General features: G+C 43.7%; 1 protein-coding gene across 4 annotated transcripts in view; it reads left to right on the forward strand.

Moving 5' to 3' along the window:
* The window catches only part of SLC4A10 (solute carrier family 4 member 10), a 297,890-nt gene that overhangs the window by 159,898 nt on the left and 118,691 nt on the right, over positions 1–19,301 (forward strand). For all 4 annotated transcript variants that reach the window (XM_088474821.1, XM_088474819.1, XM_088474822.1 and 1 more), the window contains exon 6: positions 8,477–8,665. In XM_088474821.1, coding sequence (XP_088330947.1) covers positions 8,477–8,665 — 189 coding nt within the window. The remainder of the gene's footprint in view (positions 1–8,476; positions 8,666–19,301) is intronic.

Below are 19,301 nucleotides of genomic sequence, written 5' to 3' on the forward strand. Positions count from 1 at the left end.
ATGCTGGGCATACACGGCCAGATAAAATGTCTGTCAGACCGACAGACATTTTATCTGGCTGGCTGCCAGCCGCAGATGTCCGCGGCATACACTGTGAGAGAAATCTCACAGTGTATAGCCTGACATCCGCGCTCCGCCCCCGGGGGAGGAGACATTTCCCTGTTCCTTCCGTAGGAAGGAACACAGGAAATGTCTGTCTGTCGGCCGCGCTGGGCATACACTGTCCGATGCGGCCGACAGTTACCGGGTAAATATCGCATTGGACGGGCATGCTGGACAATCCAGCATGGCCGACCGAGCAATATTTAACCCTCAGTCACCCCCCCCACGCTACAATTATCGTGGCGATCCCCCGATATCGGGTGGATCGTCCCGATAATTGCAGCGTGTATGGCCAGCATAACTAATCTAGACAGGAGTGTCTTTTGGAAATATTATCCTGAGGGTGACTTATTATTTAAAATATTTATACTAGAAGACTTTTTGGTCAGCCATGTTTTATATGCTTTCCGAACATACTGTATAGAGGACCAATAGAAGAATACATTGACATAAAAGAGTGATCTCCACTCCCTTAAGAAGTGTATTACCTTTTTTTTAAATGTGGATTTTTTTTAACTTCTGTTATTAAAAAAAACACAAATACACTACTCACTTTGATTTTTAATTTTTTTTATTACAAATCCTAATTTAGGTTTTAATAAACACATTAATTTTGAATTTGCAGATCGAATCTACTCAGTACAGATAGTGACAATTCTGTTTTAACATGATGACTCCAAAGAAAAGAGAACTTTTTGTGAAATTATAGGCTTTTCACCAAAATACAGAATAGAGTAAATTGTACTTTATATGCGTGTCTTCTTTTCTTGTATTTCAGCACAAAGTCTGCAGATGTTGACTTCTTTTTTTATTCTGTTTTTGTTGTTTAAGTAGAGAATAGAAAAGATACAGATTTTGTCTTTCCGATTAAATGAACACATGTTCAACTATTATTTTTTGGCAACCTCTGTCCAATACAGAACACGGCGGCTGCATCTAGTTGCCTGATTATAGAAACCTCTCTGGAAAGACCCTCTCACACACCACATTATTACCAAACACATATGATGCTGGAAGTCATCCTTAAATAACTGACACTTTTGGGTAAATTTACTAAAGTGAAAGTTTTTAGATGTGGAGATGTTGCCCATAGCAACCAATCAGATTCTACTTAACATTTACCTAGCATCTTCTAGAAGATAATAGCTAGAATCTGAGGAAACTACAAGTGAGAATGATAATAAACAAACAGCGCCCCCTGCTCTGCGGTGCCCTGTGCCATGGAACAGGTCGCACTACCCTAGTTATGCCCCTGGTGCCCACATCATGGAGATGCCATGTGAGAGAGGTGTGTGGCCATGTCATGAAGGGTGTACCTGCCCTCTTTCGAGTGCCAGTGCCCTCCTGTAAACCTTTAACTGCTTCACGCATCAGTGACAGTTGTGTGCGGCACCCATTCACTGCAGCTCTGCTATGCACAGCAGACAATGCATTACCGATCATGACAGCTGGACAGAGCTCTTATATAGGGACTGTCCCAATGAAATACAGTAGGGAAGTATACATCAATGCTGCTGATTATATACAGTAGAGGTTATGTATGCAGCATGATTTCGGAGATCTTGGCTGCAGATTTAAATTATAGTTGCTTTAAATCTGCAGGCCAGATATTGGGCCTCATATGGTTATGTTAGGAGCAAAACCAGGTTGAAGCTTCAGTTTTGCACATTGGCAAAACTATGTTGTTCTGAAGGGAGTGGTACATTTAAATTTGCAAACAGATTAAGAGCTGTATAGGAGATGCATCCTTGCTCATCTCAACATTGCAGCTTACAGTTAGAACTGCTCAGTATTTGTGTGCGACATGCAAATGTTTCACTGTATTTCACTGCATGGAAAAAACTGTATTTATACCCCTTGCATCACAGCATGGTTTGTCCAGGTGCACATGGAAACATCAGTCACACGATGAACATCTGAGCAACCCTATGCTGTCTCAGAATGTCCATCTTACCTAAGACGCCGGGGCCTCTTAAGGTGCGTACACACGGAACGATATATAGTTATGTTATGAACGATAACGATATCATTCAACTATATATTGTTCATATCATTCCGTGTGTATGCAATGAACGACCAAGGATGCATGCTCCCACTGGACGATAATGATATCGTCCATCGGGCATGCATGCAGGCCATTCTGGACGATATTGTGCATTTTCCATAGGGGTTTGCGATTGTTGGTCGTTCATCGCTGGTGATATCTTTGGTGTGTGGATGAACAATATCGTTCATCCAGCACACTAGGAATTTTAAGGGAGATCGTTCAGCGATATCGTTCGCTAAACAGATTGTCCCGTGTGTACCCAGCATTGGGCTATGTACAAATTTACAGTGGCTCACTAGGGCACACCCAGAAAATGGTACCACCCGCCTGCGTTTTTGTAGTCACCCATTATTACCTCCCCAAACACTGGCTACCTGTCACTCACGTTTCAAATAAACCCTTACTGCATCTGCCGTGGCTAATCCATCGCCGTGCATGCATGTGCACAAAAATTGCTCCACTACATCTGACATCAACACTAAGTTCACCTCTGAATCAGACCCTCGGTTACAAGCACTAGTTCGTTCTGTGTATGTGCTTTAACAGCACAGAACACAAAACCTTTATGTACCTTTAAATCGATGTAATCTTCAGAATAAGAATTCAGAGGAATAATCCTGAGTCAGAATTATTTGTGAGCTGTGTATTTTCTCATTCTAACACATTTATTCAGCAACCCATAAACATCTCATGAGGGCCATGAAATATTTATGGGCAGACAAATGCACACACCATTTTATCTTAAAGTGTGAGAGAGACTGCGATCAGGACAGACTTCTATTGAGGGAACGCTGAATAGGACATTGCTTTAATGTTTGCTATAACTAGACAGTCAGACATGTTAATAACATTATCACACATATCCAGCTGTGTCTTCCACCACACAAAGAATCCTAGAGCTCATTCTGTCTAGTGATTGCTACTGCAATAAACAAATGCAAACCCTGCTACTATTTTGTGATAGCTGATACACAAAGATATATACAGTATGGTAACGTCTGCTTCTGAGTCAATAGAGAGAAATCTAAAGTTACAGAAAAATACATGTCTGTTAACTAGGTAGTAGTAATGAAAGGGAAGGGCTGGCATCACTGGGTAACCCTGATACACGTACATATATGTAGTTGTACACATATGAAGTTGTCAGTTACATTAATATGTGCAAATAACTCACCTGAAGTAATGATGCTAACTGGCTGTTTATTGTCAATACTGCAACATTTCAGACCACTGAGCTATTACATATGCTGCTTGTTAAAAGATCTAAAGCGCCTTGACGTTATAAAACATAAACAGCCATTCAGTATCATTATTTCATCTATTCATGCGACAGATTAACACATATACAGATGTGGTCACAAGGAGCTCATTTTGAGTTTTATGTGAGTGCATTAGCTCTATACATAAATTGTGTCACACTGTGCATCTGCATAACTTGTAACCAACCATATTTACAGCTGCTAGTCTATTGCATTTGGGGCATTCACATGTAATAGTGTGGTGCGTACGCATGTTTACCGCTCTCCTTAGTGCTGCATCCTATTTAGAGTTTAAAGTATATTTAGCTATACTGTTACAGAGGCAAATCTTGTGTGCATCCATAAGTGCACGAAATTCACCTGTTTATGTTCTGCTAAAAATAAGACTCTATGGGCAGTATTCAATTGTTATAGCGTGCCCGATCTAAAGTGACGGGAGAGCCCGGGGCGATAATTAATTGTTGTAGAATTTCGTGCTGATTGCACCCATAGTGGTTGGGTTTAGCCACGTAAAATGACTACCCTCGACCAAAGTGCTGGGCGCGATCGCGAAAAGTGCCATTTGGGCGCCCGAACAGGTCACTTTTTTTTCATTTCAGCTCTCACCCCCCCCTGGGACTGCGAACCGAAATGGTGCGCCGGCAGCTGATCGCGCCCGACAGGATCAACAATTGAATAGGTCCTGTTGAGTGCGTAGGGGGGCAATACAATTGAATACCGCTCAAAGCGCCTCCTTCTATAGGAGACTTACTGTGAGGAGCACTACCTTGCAGTTTAATGGGGAGGCGGAATCTGGGGCAATGTATGGAGCAGCCATTTTACAATTTTATTTATTATATTTTAGGCAAAGCACAACAAAATATGGGGACAAATGTTATTTAGAAAGCACCAAGCATTTAAGAGAAAAGCTTCTGTGAGGGCACCAAGGGTAAAACAAGTTGTGGTTTTTGCAGCCTATCAAATCGCTATAAAGAAGTTACTTCTCGGGGGCAAACTGTGACAGATTCTTAGGGAATTAGTAGGCTACAGTTTGAAGATTGGTAGGCTATATTTTTACAATTTTGCAAACTACGCTTCAATAAAGTGCCTGATAGCACAGCGGTTCCCAAACGCAGGATACAGACTAAAGCAATAGAAGAAATCAGTATTGAATAATGAGTTGTAGTGTTTATGCCTCTGGACAGGATGCATGACGCATTGTATTTTGCATGCAATACATCCCGCCAATCATTGCATGCATGCCGGGGTAAGTAACCCTGGTATGCATGAATAAAATTGCAAAGGACAGCTCTCCGATAAGAGCTGTCCTTTGCGATAGAAGGACTTCCGGGTTTATGACCCAGAAGTCCTACTCGACACATGCGCATGATCCCTCTCACAGCACTTTGTAAATAGAAGCCCATAGGCTTCTATTGGTCATCGCTATCTTAAGATGGAATTGCCTACTGCATCTAAGCCCCAGATTGTACCGCATTCCGGAGCTTGCTGCATATGCAGTAAGTGTCCAGACATCCAAATACATAATTTTTGGAGGTTTGTCCGTGGAAAAATCCAATGGTGCACCCTGCCCTCTGTCCTAATTTATTTGGGTATAATGAGTTGTAGTGTTTATGCCTCTGTTTTAATTTATTTAGGTACAGGTAGGTTGCAGGTGCAATATAAATAAATGTTGATAATAATCATAATTATGATAATAAGAGTGATCAATATCCCATGAACAAGACCAACACCGTAATATAAGGTTCCAACTTTCAGTTATACCCATTCTTACCATGACTCTGTAACACATATGTGCAGTGAGCAGCCCAATAATTGTATATATTAGCATACAGTATGTGAATAAGTAATTTCCATTCCATCTTTTTAAAGAATATTGGCCCTCATTCAGACCCGGTCGCAAGCGCTGAGTGCTCGCAACCGGGTCGATGTTTAGGGCCTGCGCGCGCGCAGTGGCCGCACTGTGCGTGCGCAAGCCCCGGAGCGAGAGAGAAATTCTCTCGCTACGGAGCTCTCTACAAAAGGGCGGCTGTCGATGTTGATCGACAGCTCACCCCGTTTTGTAGGCGTGGCGGGGGGGGGTGGTTTAACAAACGGAGGCGTTCCTTAAGGAACGCATGCCATTTTGTGGGCGGCCGCACTGACATCAGCAGTGATGTCAGTGGGGAGCTTCCTGCTCGATCAGAGCAGGAAGCTCCCTGGGGCTTGCGGTTGCTGAGACCCAACCTTAGGGTCTCGTCGCAAAGCCCCGATGGCCGCGATGGTCTTGACCATCGAGAGTATCAACTTGGTCGGTCGCTAAAGCTGTGGGTGGTAACCCACAGCTTAGCTAGCGACCAGGAGGCCGCACTAAAAATTACAAGCGGCCGCCCTCATTCAGAATGAGCGCTCGCTTCTTGCGAGCGCCTCTGAATGAGGGCCATTGTCCTACTAAGAAGATGTCCAGATCTAATTTTGAAACTATTCCTAATTTTCTATACAATTATTCAATGTTTTAATAAATTTGGGGGAAGTCGATTAGTGGAATGAAGTACACTGTAGTCTTTCAAATAAGATCACTGATAACTGAGCGGCTTCCTTAATAAACGTCTGGAATTGAACAACACATGTTATGTAATCTGCATCCAGGTTTTTGTTGACACTTCTAGCAGGATTTTTTCCATTTTCAATATCATGGACCCAGGGCTGGCATTAGCTTTCTCAGCACCCAGTGCTGTCCTGTGCTGCACTATCATCCCTTCGCTCCCCTGCTCCCTCCCCCTGAGAGTATAGTAATAACACCAGCGTGTGAGTGGAGGGTGGGGTTTTTCCAAATCCAGGGGGATGCGTTTATGATGCCGGTGGTCACTATGCCAACAGCCGGCATCTCCACTACAGAATCCCGGCGAGGGTTAATTAACCTACGCCGGGAGACCGGCGCCCGGCATCCCAATCGAAGGGATGCCAGGCGCCGAGCGCGGACAGCTGCAGGGGGGAGGGTTAGGTTAGGGTTCCGGGGAGGGACTTAGGGTTAGGCACCCCCCCCCGGAGGTTAGGTTTAGGCTAGGGGGAGGGAGGGTTAGGCACCCCCGGGGGGAACTTAGGGTTAGGCACCCCACCGGGGGACTTAGGTTTAGGGGGTGGGGAAAGGGGTGCTTAGGTTTAGGCACTTAGAGGGGGGATTAGGGATAGGCACAGGGGGGGGAAGTTAGGGTTAGATACCCCTAAGGGAGGGTTAGGGTTAGGGGGTAGATTAGGTTAGTTTATACTTACCTTATAGAGGATCAGGATTTCCATCCACGTCGGGCTGGCGCTGCAGGTAATTTGAACCGTTGGCCATGTGGCCGGAGGTATAACATATGTGTTCCAATCCAGGCTTGTTCACTGACAGAACGTGTGTCGATCTGGCCTTGTAGTGAGCTCCTTTAAAATAATGTTCAGGCAGGGCTATGCCCCTCAGGCAATGCTAGCCCGTTCTTTGAGCCACCACTATGTGGACCAAATAAATAGGAATTATGTGAAGTCAAGATCGAATTTCATTGTATGAAGTGTATATAACAATATTCTCCACTTTTCTATGAAATTAACTAAATGCAATTTTTAAAATAGTTTAATAGAGCAATATGTTAGTTCATGTTAGTTCATGTGTATTGTGCTGAACTGTAAGATATAATGATAGCATCTCATTATCTATAACAGTAAAAACATTTGTTGAGATGGCTACATCTATTTAGTTCTGTCCAAGACCGGATCAACAATGTTTGTGTTACAAATCGTCCCATTTCTCCCAGGATAGAAGCCATTCCCAGGACTAGATCAAATGTACCCGCTCATAGCATCAGAACTTTTAACTTTTTAAGAGAGGCTGGACCACCCTGTAACCAATCAGAACACTAGATCATTCACTGTGCTAGTCCACCCAAATATCAATTAGTGCATTAGAACATTCACAGGTCTAGACCAGTTTTTAAACAATCAGAGCATTAGAACATCCATAGCACTAGACCAGCCTATAACCAATCAGAGCATTAGAACATTAAAGAACTAGACCAACATATAGCTGCTAATTTCAGTGTAAGAACATTCACAGGACAAGTCCAAACTCTAGCATATCATAGCATTAGAACATTTACAGGACTAGGCCAACCTGACCTGTAGCCAATTAAAATATTAGAGCCTTTGAAGGAATAGACCAGCCTACAGCTCTAACTGGCTATTGATCAGGGCCGGATTAAGGGGGGGGGGGGTGACAGGGGCAGTCGTCCCGGGGCCCCCACACACAGGAGGGCAGATATCTGTAGTGTAAGGGGACAGTCCGGGGATCCGCGGCGCTTAGTAACTTTATTGAACTGGCGGTGCCAGTGGCTGGTGCAATAAAGTTTTTTTTTGCTTAATCGGTGCAGCGTGCTTGACGTCATGACGTCAGGCAGCGCTGCCCCCATTGAAAGAGCAGGCATCCGAGGAGCTGTGCTGCAGTGAGCAGCCGAAAAACAATTAAGGTAAGTGTGGGTGCTAGGCGCTGGGGAGGGAGACGCAGTGTGCCGAAGAGACAGACAGGGTCTGTCAGAATGTCATCAGGGAGAGGAGGCACTGTGGCTTTATTGGAGGGGGACAAAGGCCCCCACAATTTAGTTGCCCCAAGGCCCCCACATGACTTAATCCGGCCCTGCTATTGATCAGTACTGTGATCAATTAGAGCATTAGCCCATTAACAGGTCTAGACCAACATGTTGCTAATGAGAGCATTTGCAGGAATAGACTAGCCAGTAGCCAACTGCAGCATTTGGGCTTTCACATGGTTATTCCAACCTTTATACAATCAGAGCATTAAATCATTCACAGGACTATACCAAATTGTAGCCACTTACAGCATTAAAATAATCAAATGACTGTACTAACCCATAGCCAATCAGAGCAAAACAATCAAAGGACAATCAAAGGACCATACTAATCCACAGCCAATCAGAGCTTTAAAATCTATACAGCACAAATGAGAAAGGCAGCCGCAAGAAAATCATAAGCAAAATATGTGTTATACAGTATATGCCTAAAGAAAGATTCATATTCAATTCAAAATTTTGTTTAATGATAGATATGATTCTGGATCAGCAAGTATCATCTGGGCAGCTAAGTGAAGACATCCGCCATAGAGTGCATGAAGCACTACTCAAGCAACATCATCACCAAAACCAAAAGAAGTTAAGTAACAGAATCCCGATTGTGCGCTCATTTGCTGACATAGGAAAGAAACAGTCAGAGCCTCATTCCATGGACAAAAATGGTAAGTTCTCATCTTATTAACACTTTAATAACAGAACTGTAGCAATAAATAATTGTTGCAAATTCTTCTGTATCCAAATATTTGATAACATTTAACAAGGCAAGCCAATCAGATTGTTACTTTTGTTAATAAATGAAAAAGTTTTCTCTTTTTGTAATATTAATCTATTTTATCTGTTTTTAACCAATGTTATGGTTTGTTTAGCCATAAGTCGATGATCAAGACAAATCATTTCTCTGTATCCCTGAAACAAACTGCAGATTTCCAATCTGTTTTAGATGATAGTGCTGTATTACATCAAGAACAATTATTTGCAAAATCGCATTAGATCTTATATACAACTTTGTGTGAAGATTTGCTCTAAGGGGTTTTAGCCCTTTGGGACATCCTTTTGTTTTGCGTTAACCCTCAATGTAGCCCTTAAATGGGGACCCCTGCTTCCGGGACATTCACTGATACTTATACTTAAATTCCATTCTGGCAGCATCAGCAGGCTGACAGCATGGGTTCTTGTCAGATTCCTTATACCCTGGTTATAGTGTCTGGTGCAAATATCAGATCATTGCAAAGTGAAAATAAAGAAGAGCCATGGCTAATCCAATGACTCTCTGCACACTCCACACACCTCCTGCTTAGGTGGCTAATACTGTATCAATCCACCAGTGTTTACAGCTGTCTCCTGTTCATCTCATAGGCATGCTCAGGGTCTTTCAGAGGCATGTGCATGACATTGCCACACCCACACACAAGTAAATGTAGTTGAACCAGGATGGACCACCACCAAATGACTATAAAGGAAATAGTAGCTTAAGAGGGAAAGATGCTCAAACGGGGATACATCTTTTAAATTTCACTTAGCAAACAGTATAACAGCATTTAGTAGACAGTATTTTGAATCGTCATGTAGTAATGATAGATAACGGAATGCTCTCTCTCTCTCTCTCTCTCTCTCTCTCTCTCTCTCTCTCACACACACACACACACACACACACACACACACACACACACACACACACACACACACAATTATAAGGCAGATACGATGTATTGTGTTGATATATCATGATATATTGAATATACTGTATTAGGAAGATTAAATAGAATTTGAATGTTTCGAATATGGAACAGTGGGGAATTGGCTCTGCAGCACATTTACAAAAAGTTAATTGTGTTTATAAAAAAAAAAAGATGAACTGTATGTGACTATTATTAATGGAAGCTAAGATAGGTCAATAAAAATGTTTTATGAACAGCTAAAGTGCAGAACCGCAGCAAAAATGCTCTTATTTGACATCCCACACATATATTTGGGAGTGTATCTCTATTTATAGGGAAGCACATAGATCTGTCGGGTATACAGTATATAGGGATGCAAAAATCAGGAAGTTGGGGAATCAGCCTATTTATATAATGATGCATGGAAATGAGATGTTATATTGTGGGAATTAAATTTAATGAGTTAAAGCACAGGTTCTCAAACTCGGTCCTCAGGACCCCAAACAGTGCATGTTTTCCAGTTCTCCTTTCAGAATCGCAAGTGAACTAATAATCTCCACCTGTGGATCTTTCAAAATGTGTCAGTGAGTAATGACTACACCTGTGCACCTGCTGGGTGACCTGGAAAACGGGAACCGTGTGGGGTCCTGAGGACCGAGTTTGAGAACCACTGAGTTAAAGGAAGGGTAAAGGTGCATTTGCAGGGGCATTCCCTGTTAGTGGGAGTCTGAGTTCGCTCCTCTCAAAAGTTCTCCTTCACATCTTGTCCCTATACTGAACAGACCAATGCAGAACCAAAGCAATTTGCACTGTGGTCCAGTGTGCACTGTACGGGAGGACCACCAATGCTCGCAGATTATAATTCTTTATGAATCATAAGAGTAAAAATAGATTTATTGCTAACCTGAGCATTAAAAGAGAACCTTTTCCCATTAAAACAAATTGTGATATTCCAGATGTAAATTTGGAGGCGCTTTGACATGATCAGTATATTTCTGACCTTCTCTGTTTCATTTATAGAACACTTTCAGCTCTTGAAAAGCTTTTTAGTCATTAAAATTGTCTGTTCACAGTTTTAGTAGGTTCAATTAATAACAACAGCATTCATTAAATCAGAAGGTCGTCCAAAATTGATTTTGAAATTTGGACCATTAGTTGCACATTACAATCATGTTTATAAATATATAACCATGGTACAGCCTATGTTTCTATACAAAAGACAACTAAATTTTCTTTCAAATGCAGAGTCCAGACATTGCTTATAAAAAGTGCAAAGGGTACAATGATACAGAAGTCCTAGAAATTATGAGTGTCTGAAGGTGGGTACACATTACACGATATGTCGCACAATCATCACATTGACAGATCTGCCGTACATGCTGCTCAATCTTGTCAAAGTGATGAACGACCCCATTTAGATGCAGCTGTTGAACATAAGACATATCTTGCGGTCATTCACCAGATTGTGCAGTGTGTACAGACCGCACAATATGTTGTCTGTTGCATCAGGGGTCGGCTGGGTACACAGGTCATCTAATGTGTACCCAACTTAAAAGGCTCATTTCTGACAGTGCAACAGTGTGCAAAGTGTGTTACTTTATCTCTGTAACATTTTGTGCTGTTGCTCTGGGCTTTGCAAGACCACATTAAGGTCAACATTTCGGTGATATAGCCACTAGATTTAAAGCAGCAATTAATTAACCCTAGTAGCTATATCACTGAAATCACACTGGTACCTGCAAATTGCAGGCTACTATATTTAGACCTAACTGTTGTTTTTCCAAGCAGCAAATGATTGATATGAATGACAGACTCAAAAACAAAGTGTTCTTTCTCTGCACAAAATTAAATAATGCACATGGAACAGAAATAGCACAGACTATTGCAAAAAGCCATGTTTTTAACAATGCATAAACATGAAATCTGCTTGGGGACTTTGCAGCTTACTATCTAATTTGGGGATGGACATGTGGTCCCTATAATTCCCCCTCATACACACCCATTATCCAGCTGTGACAAATTCTAATGACCACTACAGTGGCCTCAAAGGGTGCCCTTATACAGCTACATAGACTGTCACCTCCTGGCCTGAGCAGTGAAATAGTTACTATAGAGTTAATGGCAAATCTTCAGGAGGACATTCTTCCGTCTAGTGCTGGCTGTTCTCATTCCTTCTCATGGTGGCGCCCACAGTCTTCCAACCCAACAGGTGTCAGTGACGCTGATCATTATATTGTGTATGTGTAATGTTTTATATTAGAAGACTTGGGAGTTTCATGAGATAGTAAATGGTCACTTATTTCCACTGTGACTTCAATGATCTATAGAGCTTTCCATTTGCATTATAATTCATGAGTTCTAGCTGTGTTTCCAATACTCAACACTCAAGTCTGGTGAACATGGTACATTCACGTTTTACATAAATTCTGGATTGTGTCCTGTAAAAGTAGAATTGTGTGACTCGTACAAAGGAATATCTATAGAATTGATTTTTAGGTGTTGACAATAGTTCAGACCGTAATAATTTTTTTATAGGAGATTCCTAAACTGGGAAATCACAAAAGGAAAAATGTACATTGTCTTTGGGCATAGCAATGATGAGAAAATATTCTAATGCTGCAGGAGGCGTCTGAGGACAAAAACGCTCCCTGACAGCATAGCAGATCCTAATGCTGGTCCCAAGATACAGCATTGGCTCACCCTAGCGATCATCAGTTACGATGGTTGCAGCCACATGCCTTCTGAGTAAGCCCAGTGGCGTCCCTCCCCGCGGTGTCACCCGGGGAGGGGAGGGATGCTGTGCTTGCGGAGTAGCCGCGCAGTGCCGAAAAGGGGGCGTGTCATCCAGGGCCGGCAATCACGGGGCCTGGTACACACATTTTCTTAGGGCCCTCGAGGCCTCTGTTGGAGGGTGTAAAGGTCATTATTTGGGTTGGAAGGGCATACTGGTACATGAAGGGGGGGTGAGAGAGGGGAAAAAAAAAAATAATAATAATAATAAAAAATAAAAATAAATATATATATATATATATACAAATTATATAGAATGGCACTCACAGTTAACGCGTGTCAGCTTCTGCCGGTGCCCTCACAAATAGGTAGATACACAGCGGGGGTTGGTGCGGCACTCAAGGCAAAAAAAAGGATTCCAAGTCCAGGCTACATGTGTCAACGTTTCAGTTGATGACAGTTGCCATAAACTGAAACATTGACACATGTAGCATGGACTTGGAATCCTTTTTAATGCCTAGAGCGCCACACCTCCCCCGCTGTGTGTATATATATATATATATATATATATATATATGTATATATACACTGTTAGTACAGAACTCATCTTCACCCAGTTCTTGTGCAGGAGATGCTGTCTACATCGGGTAACTTCCCCTGGCTGCAGCAGAGTAAAGCCAGAGCCAAAGAGTTTTTGCACCGGGGCCAGTCACTAGAGTGTGACGTCAGGCCCCTGACAACTGCAGTCAGTGTCAGAGGAGTAGAAGATAAGAGGAGAGGAGGGGAGGAGGGGGGGTAGGATCACCTCCTCCTTCTTTGCTACGGCCCGCAGCATTGTCCCGCAGCAGTGTACTGTAATGAAATCAGTCTGACTCATTACAATACTGCTGTCAATGCCGCTGCGGGACATTACCCTCATTACCACGGGCCCCCGCTGCGGGACATTGCCCTCATTACCACGGGCCCCCGTGTGATGCACCGGCTGCACGTTCCTCCACTTATATGATGGACCATGCAGTGATGGGGCCCTCCGGGGCCCATGGAATTTCGGGCACGGTACGGCTGTGCCCGTAGTCCCCCCCAGTCGCCAGGCCTGGTGTCATCGCGGGACGGGGGCGTGGCCTAGCTGCCCAAACCCCGTGGTCCCGTTCTTCTTACCAATGGGGGAAGTTGGGTGTGCAGGAGGGGAGGTGCGGACTGCCTTGTGGTTGGAGTGCTGGCTCCCTCACAGTGTCAGGAGCCGAGTGCTGCCCTTAATGCTACAGTGCGGCACCCAGCTCCTATCACTGAGGGGGAGTCTACACCTTGGTGTCACCCCTCGGTGGGAGACACCCGGGTGCGGCCCGCACCCCCCTTGTGACGCCACGGAGTAAGCCAAAGCTTACTCAGAGTGATCGTCATAACTGCTCAGCTGGGGCCAGGAAATCTGCGTTTGAAGATGAAGACCCTGGTCACAGCACTTCCAGAAAACAGGGGCGATGCCCCCATTTTCAGGAAAGCTGTCTGGCCTCACCAAATGGCTATGGGGCACTGTGATCGTACTCGCAGATAGAGACCTGCACATGCGCAGATCTCTAACAATCGGACTACGCAAATCATCGGGTTTGAATACAAATCTGAATCAGACCCATAATATGTTGATAACTTTGTTATTTTCTGTAGAGAACAATAGTGGTATCCTTGGGCCTGATTCAGTATGGATAGCAATTTAGATTGCAGCTATGAAATCGCACGCAACGCAGCATCGAAAATATGCTAATGCGTGCCACAATTCAGCCAGCATAGAGACGCCCACTGCTGCTTTCTCATATCCGTCCAACCTCGCACTCCTACGTAAACATCAGTACCATTGATGCACATTGGCCCATCACGCAGCATTTACAGCAGGTCTGACCAGCTGCAGAAACTGCAAGTCTTGTCATGCGCAGTGAGTTCTCAAGCTGTGTATGCAATTGCAGTGGCTAATTTATGCACGCCCATGCAACAGCGTTTCAACGGACAGGCACGCCTGCATTTCTCCAACCACTCCCCCGCCACCACCCGCAAACGCTGACAGCCTGTCACTCACTCTGCGATGGATTCCTATGTGCGTGAACTCAGGGCCTGATTCAGACCCGCTCGCAAGTGGGTCGATGTTGGCCAAGTGCGCATGCGCACGACGGAGGTGGCTCCGTCGTGCGCATTCGCGAGACCCGAATAAAGACGGCCAAGCCGTCGTTATGGGTCTCGCACCAAAGGGGGCGTGCTGGCGTGGCTGCCCAGACGGAGGCGTTCCCATGGGAACGCCTACCGTCTGGGGCCGGCCCCACTGACATCACTAGTGATGTCAGTGGGAGTGCTTTTGGCTCTGATAGAGCCAAAAGCACTCCAGGGTTTGCGGCAGACGAGACCCTAGCACAAGGGTCTCGTCGCAAGCCCGATGGTCGCGATGGTCTTGACCATCGCGACCATCATTTTGGCCGCTCGCTATAGCTGTGGGCCGCTCCAAAAAGTAAGAGGGAAGGCCCTGATTCAGAGTGAGCGCTCTGTCAGAGCGTCCGGCTCTGAATCAGGGCCTCAGTGCGATCACAGCGCATGCGCAGTGCAACTTGTACGAATGTGCAATGGCTAACAATCGCTCGATCTGCCTTGTTTTAAAAAACAGTAATGCAACCATCGATTTCAATTTGTTTCCTCTGTATAGTAATATTCTTCTTAAACTTTATAGGTATTTCCGGGATCATAATGTGGAATTCCATCATAATTAGATCAGTCCACATTATAAGTAAAAAAAGATTATGACATATTCTGCTGGAGAGACATTTATATGGATTAGCAGTAAAGAAGCAGCATATTGCCCTTAACCACATTGATCCGCAGGTCACTGTACTAAATCTCACTGTTATAATGATAGATGACTGACAGTGTTCTAGGGCACAGTGCTAATGTTCCAGAGTAAGGGAAGGGAAAATATAATATAACTATATACAATTATAATGTATGACATTTTTTTCAGAATCAGATACTGGGAACTGCTGTATTGATTCAAAATGTTCATATAGTCTGTGTCAAGGGTTTATTCTCACTATTCCCGAGTGACTTAAAGCATAATTATGTCATGATGCAATGTAATACTTTTATAGTTGCAGTTAGATACAGTAGTTCCTATGTCATCAGTTATAATTGTACACATTGCTATTGCTTTACACAAACAGAAAACACTTTACACTATCTTACACATTATGCTACACATATTACGCTACACTACAGTGGGCAGTATCACATCTCTTGCAGATTATAACATTCCAAGTGGTGCATCTCTGTCATTCAAATACGTTATCTGTATGGTGTCACGTTAGAGATCGTTTCCTTCATAGAGTTACGTTACAGTACAGTATTATTTTCTGTTGTCTCTAAACTATTGGCAGGCTTTGATCAGTGTTATAATTATTTATTCACCTTTCTTTGCATAACGACAACATATAAGGCAGCATTGTACAGAAAACGTTTATATAATATAATATATATATATATATATATATATATAATATAATAAAAAATTCACTATCACACTAATGCTTACCTACCGGTATGTATTGCTTGGTCAGGCATTAAAGGAATGGGCCCTTCTGGCACCTCTTGCCATACTTCCCTACTTTGATTACCTCCTCTAGGGGAGAAGCCCATAGAGAAGATGCAGGTGACTTTTAATGGGGGGGAGGACCAGACTATTTGCATAATCAGGCCCCACCTCCTCCCCACGGACACTCAATTCCTGGGATTATTCTCCTAAAATTCAGGAGTTTCCCATAGGTTTCAGGAGACTTAGTAAGTATGCCCCTTGCATTGCAACATGGTTTGTAAAGGTGCTCCCAACTCTGAATCATCTCCAAAGACCTTTTAGAACCTAGTTACAGGGGCACAGAGCGGGTACTAATTGCTCAGACCTGGGCTTAAGGGGCCCATACCAGCCATGGGCTCCCCTCCATGATGCATTCAGCTATGCATAGAAGTTTACATTTTATTCATAGTAGTTTTAATTAATTTTTTTTTTGTTTGGGCATGACGATTTCCTCAGGATTTGTCAGTTTCTCCCCCATCACCAGGCCGGTCACTGCTCTCTATGGCCCTGCCTAGTTGTACTGTACACACATTTCTGTTTCTCATTATAAGCAGAGAACAACTAATGCACAAATTATATTAAAAAGTTATAAATTATAAGGCTGAAATTCGGATATTTGCTATCAAATATAATGCTGTGAGCGTTACACAGTATAACACCTGGGAGTGGTAGACAGCACTGAGTACTTTGCAGTGTGAAATACCTGTAATGAAAATGATGGGAAGTGTCGCTGTAGCTGACAAGCCTACCTGAATTAACCTCTAGAATTATATATATATATATATATATATATACATCTGTGTGTTCCTGAAGACGGGTTCTCTGTATCCCAAAACGTTGAAGTAAACACGTTATTTCACCCCAGTGTCAAGTCTCCTGAGTGCCGCTTTGTATACTGTGGTTTGGATAGAGGCGAGTGATCTCTGCCTCATTGAGGGCAACTGGAGCAAGGTATTTGCCCAGCTTGGGGCTTATGGAGTGCCGGGACTTTCTCATGCAAATACATATATATATATATATTGTGATAGAAGCACTGGAGAAGTGTGGAACGGCTTCTATGAATGTCCTAGGTTCCTGTCATATGTGTTCTGAAACCCCCAGGAGAAGTCTGTTTGGGAAAAACAGACTAGAAATGTTGGCTTTAGAGAAAAGCCGGTTTGGGTCCTGGTGGTGTGGATGTGAGGAGAGGGAGGGCTCCATCCACAGGCCACTCCAGGTTTTGGGCCTTTTCAGCCTGGTAATAGGCTCATTAGGGCTTGCAGCTGGAAATGGCTAATATAAGCTGGGTTTGTTTGTGGCTGAGTGTCTCACCCCTGGGAGAGCAGGCAGAGACATTAGGTGATAATCCTTGTAAGTACTGTGCACGTGTTTTGTTGATGGTGAGGGCAATAGGCCCTACCATTATTATAGAGAGGGAATCTGCTTTGTAGCTAGTGCCCAGCCGGGCTAGGACTTATGTTTTGTTTATGTTTATATTAATTTGGCAAAATAAAGACTGGTGCCGACCAGTTTGTACGAGAACCCCCGACTTGTATCCTGTTTCTATGGCTGCTGTGTGTGTAAAGAGGGAGTCCATCTACCCTGGGAGAGGGACCCCCATCCCGGCTGTGTCACAATATATAAATATATATATATAAAACAAATAATCCCCTATGGTGATGTATATCAGCACCACGTATATGAGGCAAGAAGAGGCGGCACTCCCAATGAGTATGGTGAAGAAAGGTTCAACTGTATTAAAACATCAGTACAGAAAAGTAAGATTGACTTATCTGTACTGATGTTTTAATGCGTATGGTTCCCTTGTAATTTCCACAACCAGCACTGGACCCTTTCTAGCAGGGGAGTAATGTCACAGCCAAGGAAACCCTGTCACCGGGTTCCCCAGCCAAAACATTACCCCTGACCGCTAATCAGCCCAGACCAGGGATCCCTGGGGAGTTGGGGATCCCCACCAATAAAGGGGTCCCCCTCTCCAGGGCACCCCTTGCCTAGACTGATAGCCTGGGGCTATCCCCACCACCCCTGGGCAGTGGGTGGCGGGTTGATAGTGTAAGTGTATAAAAAGATCCATGCAACAGGCAACAACCACTATGGTTGTTACCTCCCAAATGAAGAGCTCAGACACGACTTCTCCATTTGTAGAGCCATATCTGAGCGTTCATTGGCTGAGAGAGGGCAGCCCTACTCTCTCAGTCAATGAATGGCTCCCACCATTGAAGTCAATGGTGGGAACCACAGAATCAACTATAGTAACCCTGCGGCTCGCCATTGACTTCAATGGAGGGAGCCGTTCATTGGCTACACTTACACTATCAACCTGCCACCAACCACCCAGGGGTGGTGGGGATAGCCCCAGCTATCAGTCTAGGCCTGGGGTGCACTGGAGAGGGGGACCCCTTTATTACTGTGGTCCCCAACTCCCCAGGGATCCCTAGCATGGGCTGACTAGCGGTCAGGGGTAATATTTCGGGGCATTCAGTGCTGGTTGGGGGAATTACAGGGGAAACCTATGCATTTTTCTCCCCTGTAATTCCAGAACCAGGACCAGATCTGAGCCTGGTACTAGTTGTGCTAAATACAGGGGGAACCCTACGCAATTTTTTCCCTGTACTTACACAACCAGGACTGGCTATGAAAAGTCCATGGCTGGTTGTTTATTTAGGGGGGGGACCCCACATCATTTTTTTTTTAACAGTAACTCTGTACAAGCTGTTACAGTAATATACATGCATGCATCTCATTGATGTATGTATGTATCTGTGAAAACTAACTGCTCATGCTGAAAATGAAAGCATGGAACAGTTCTATTTGGGGCTTTGATGTTTGTTTTGGAGTGGGATTTGCTGTTTGATTTGGACATGAACATGCAGAATCGAACAGCAAATCCCTTCTTAAACGGAATCCAGATCGAATTCGAGTTGAAAATCGAAAGCAAAATCCATTTTTAGTAAATTTGAGATTTACTGAGGGATTTTGCTGTTTGATTTCATTTCGATCTCAGGAGATTTCAGAGATTCATAAAAATTAATCTCTAATCGTACGTTCGTAAATTTACCCCCAGATTGCAATCTCGACCAAACTCGACTCTTAGTAAATTTACCCCCAAGTGTCAGTATGCTCTAGTTCTAGGATACCAAAAGTCATTTTGCCTAATTCTAAGATACCAAGGGGGCAATCCAATTAGGTGCGAGTTACGAGATGTGATCCGATTAGCAACTCTCATTGAACCAGTCAGAGTACACTCACATATTTCCATTCACACCTTTCTGAGGGTGAGAGATGGTAGGGAAAATCTTTATTTTAAGG

This window comes from Taudactylus pleione, unplaced genomic scaffold (genome assembly GCF_031769625.1).
Source record: "Taudactylus pleione unplaced genomic scaffold, aTauple2 ptg000156l, whole genome shotgun sequence".
NCBI lineage: Eukaryota > Metazoa > Chordata > Amphibia > Anura > Myobatrachidae > Taudactylus > Taudactylus pleione.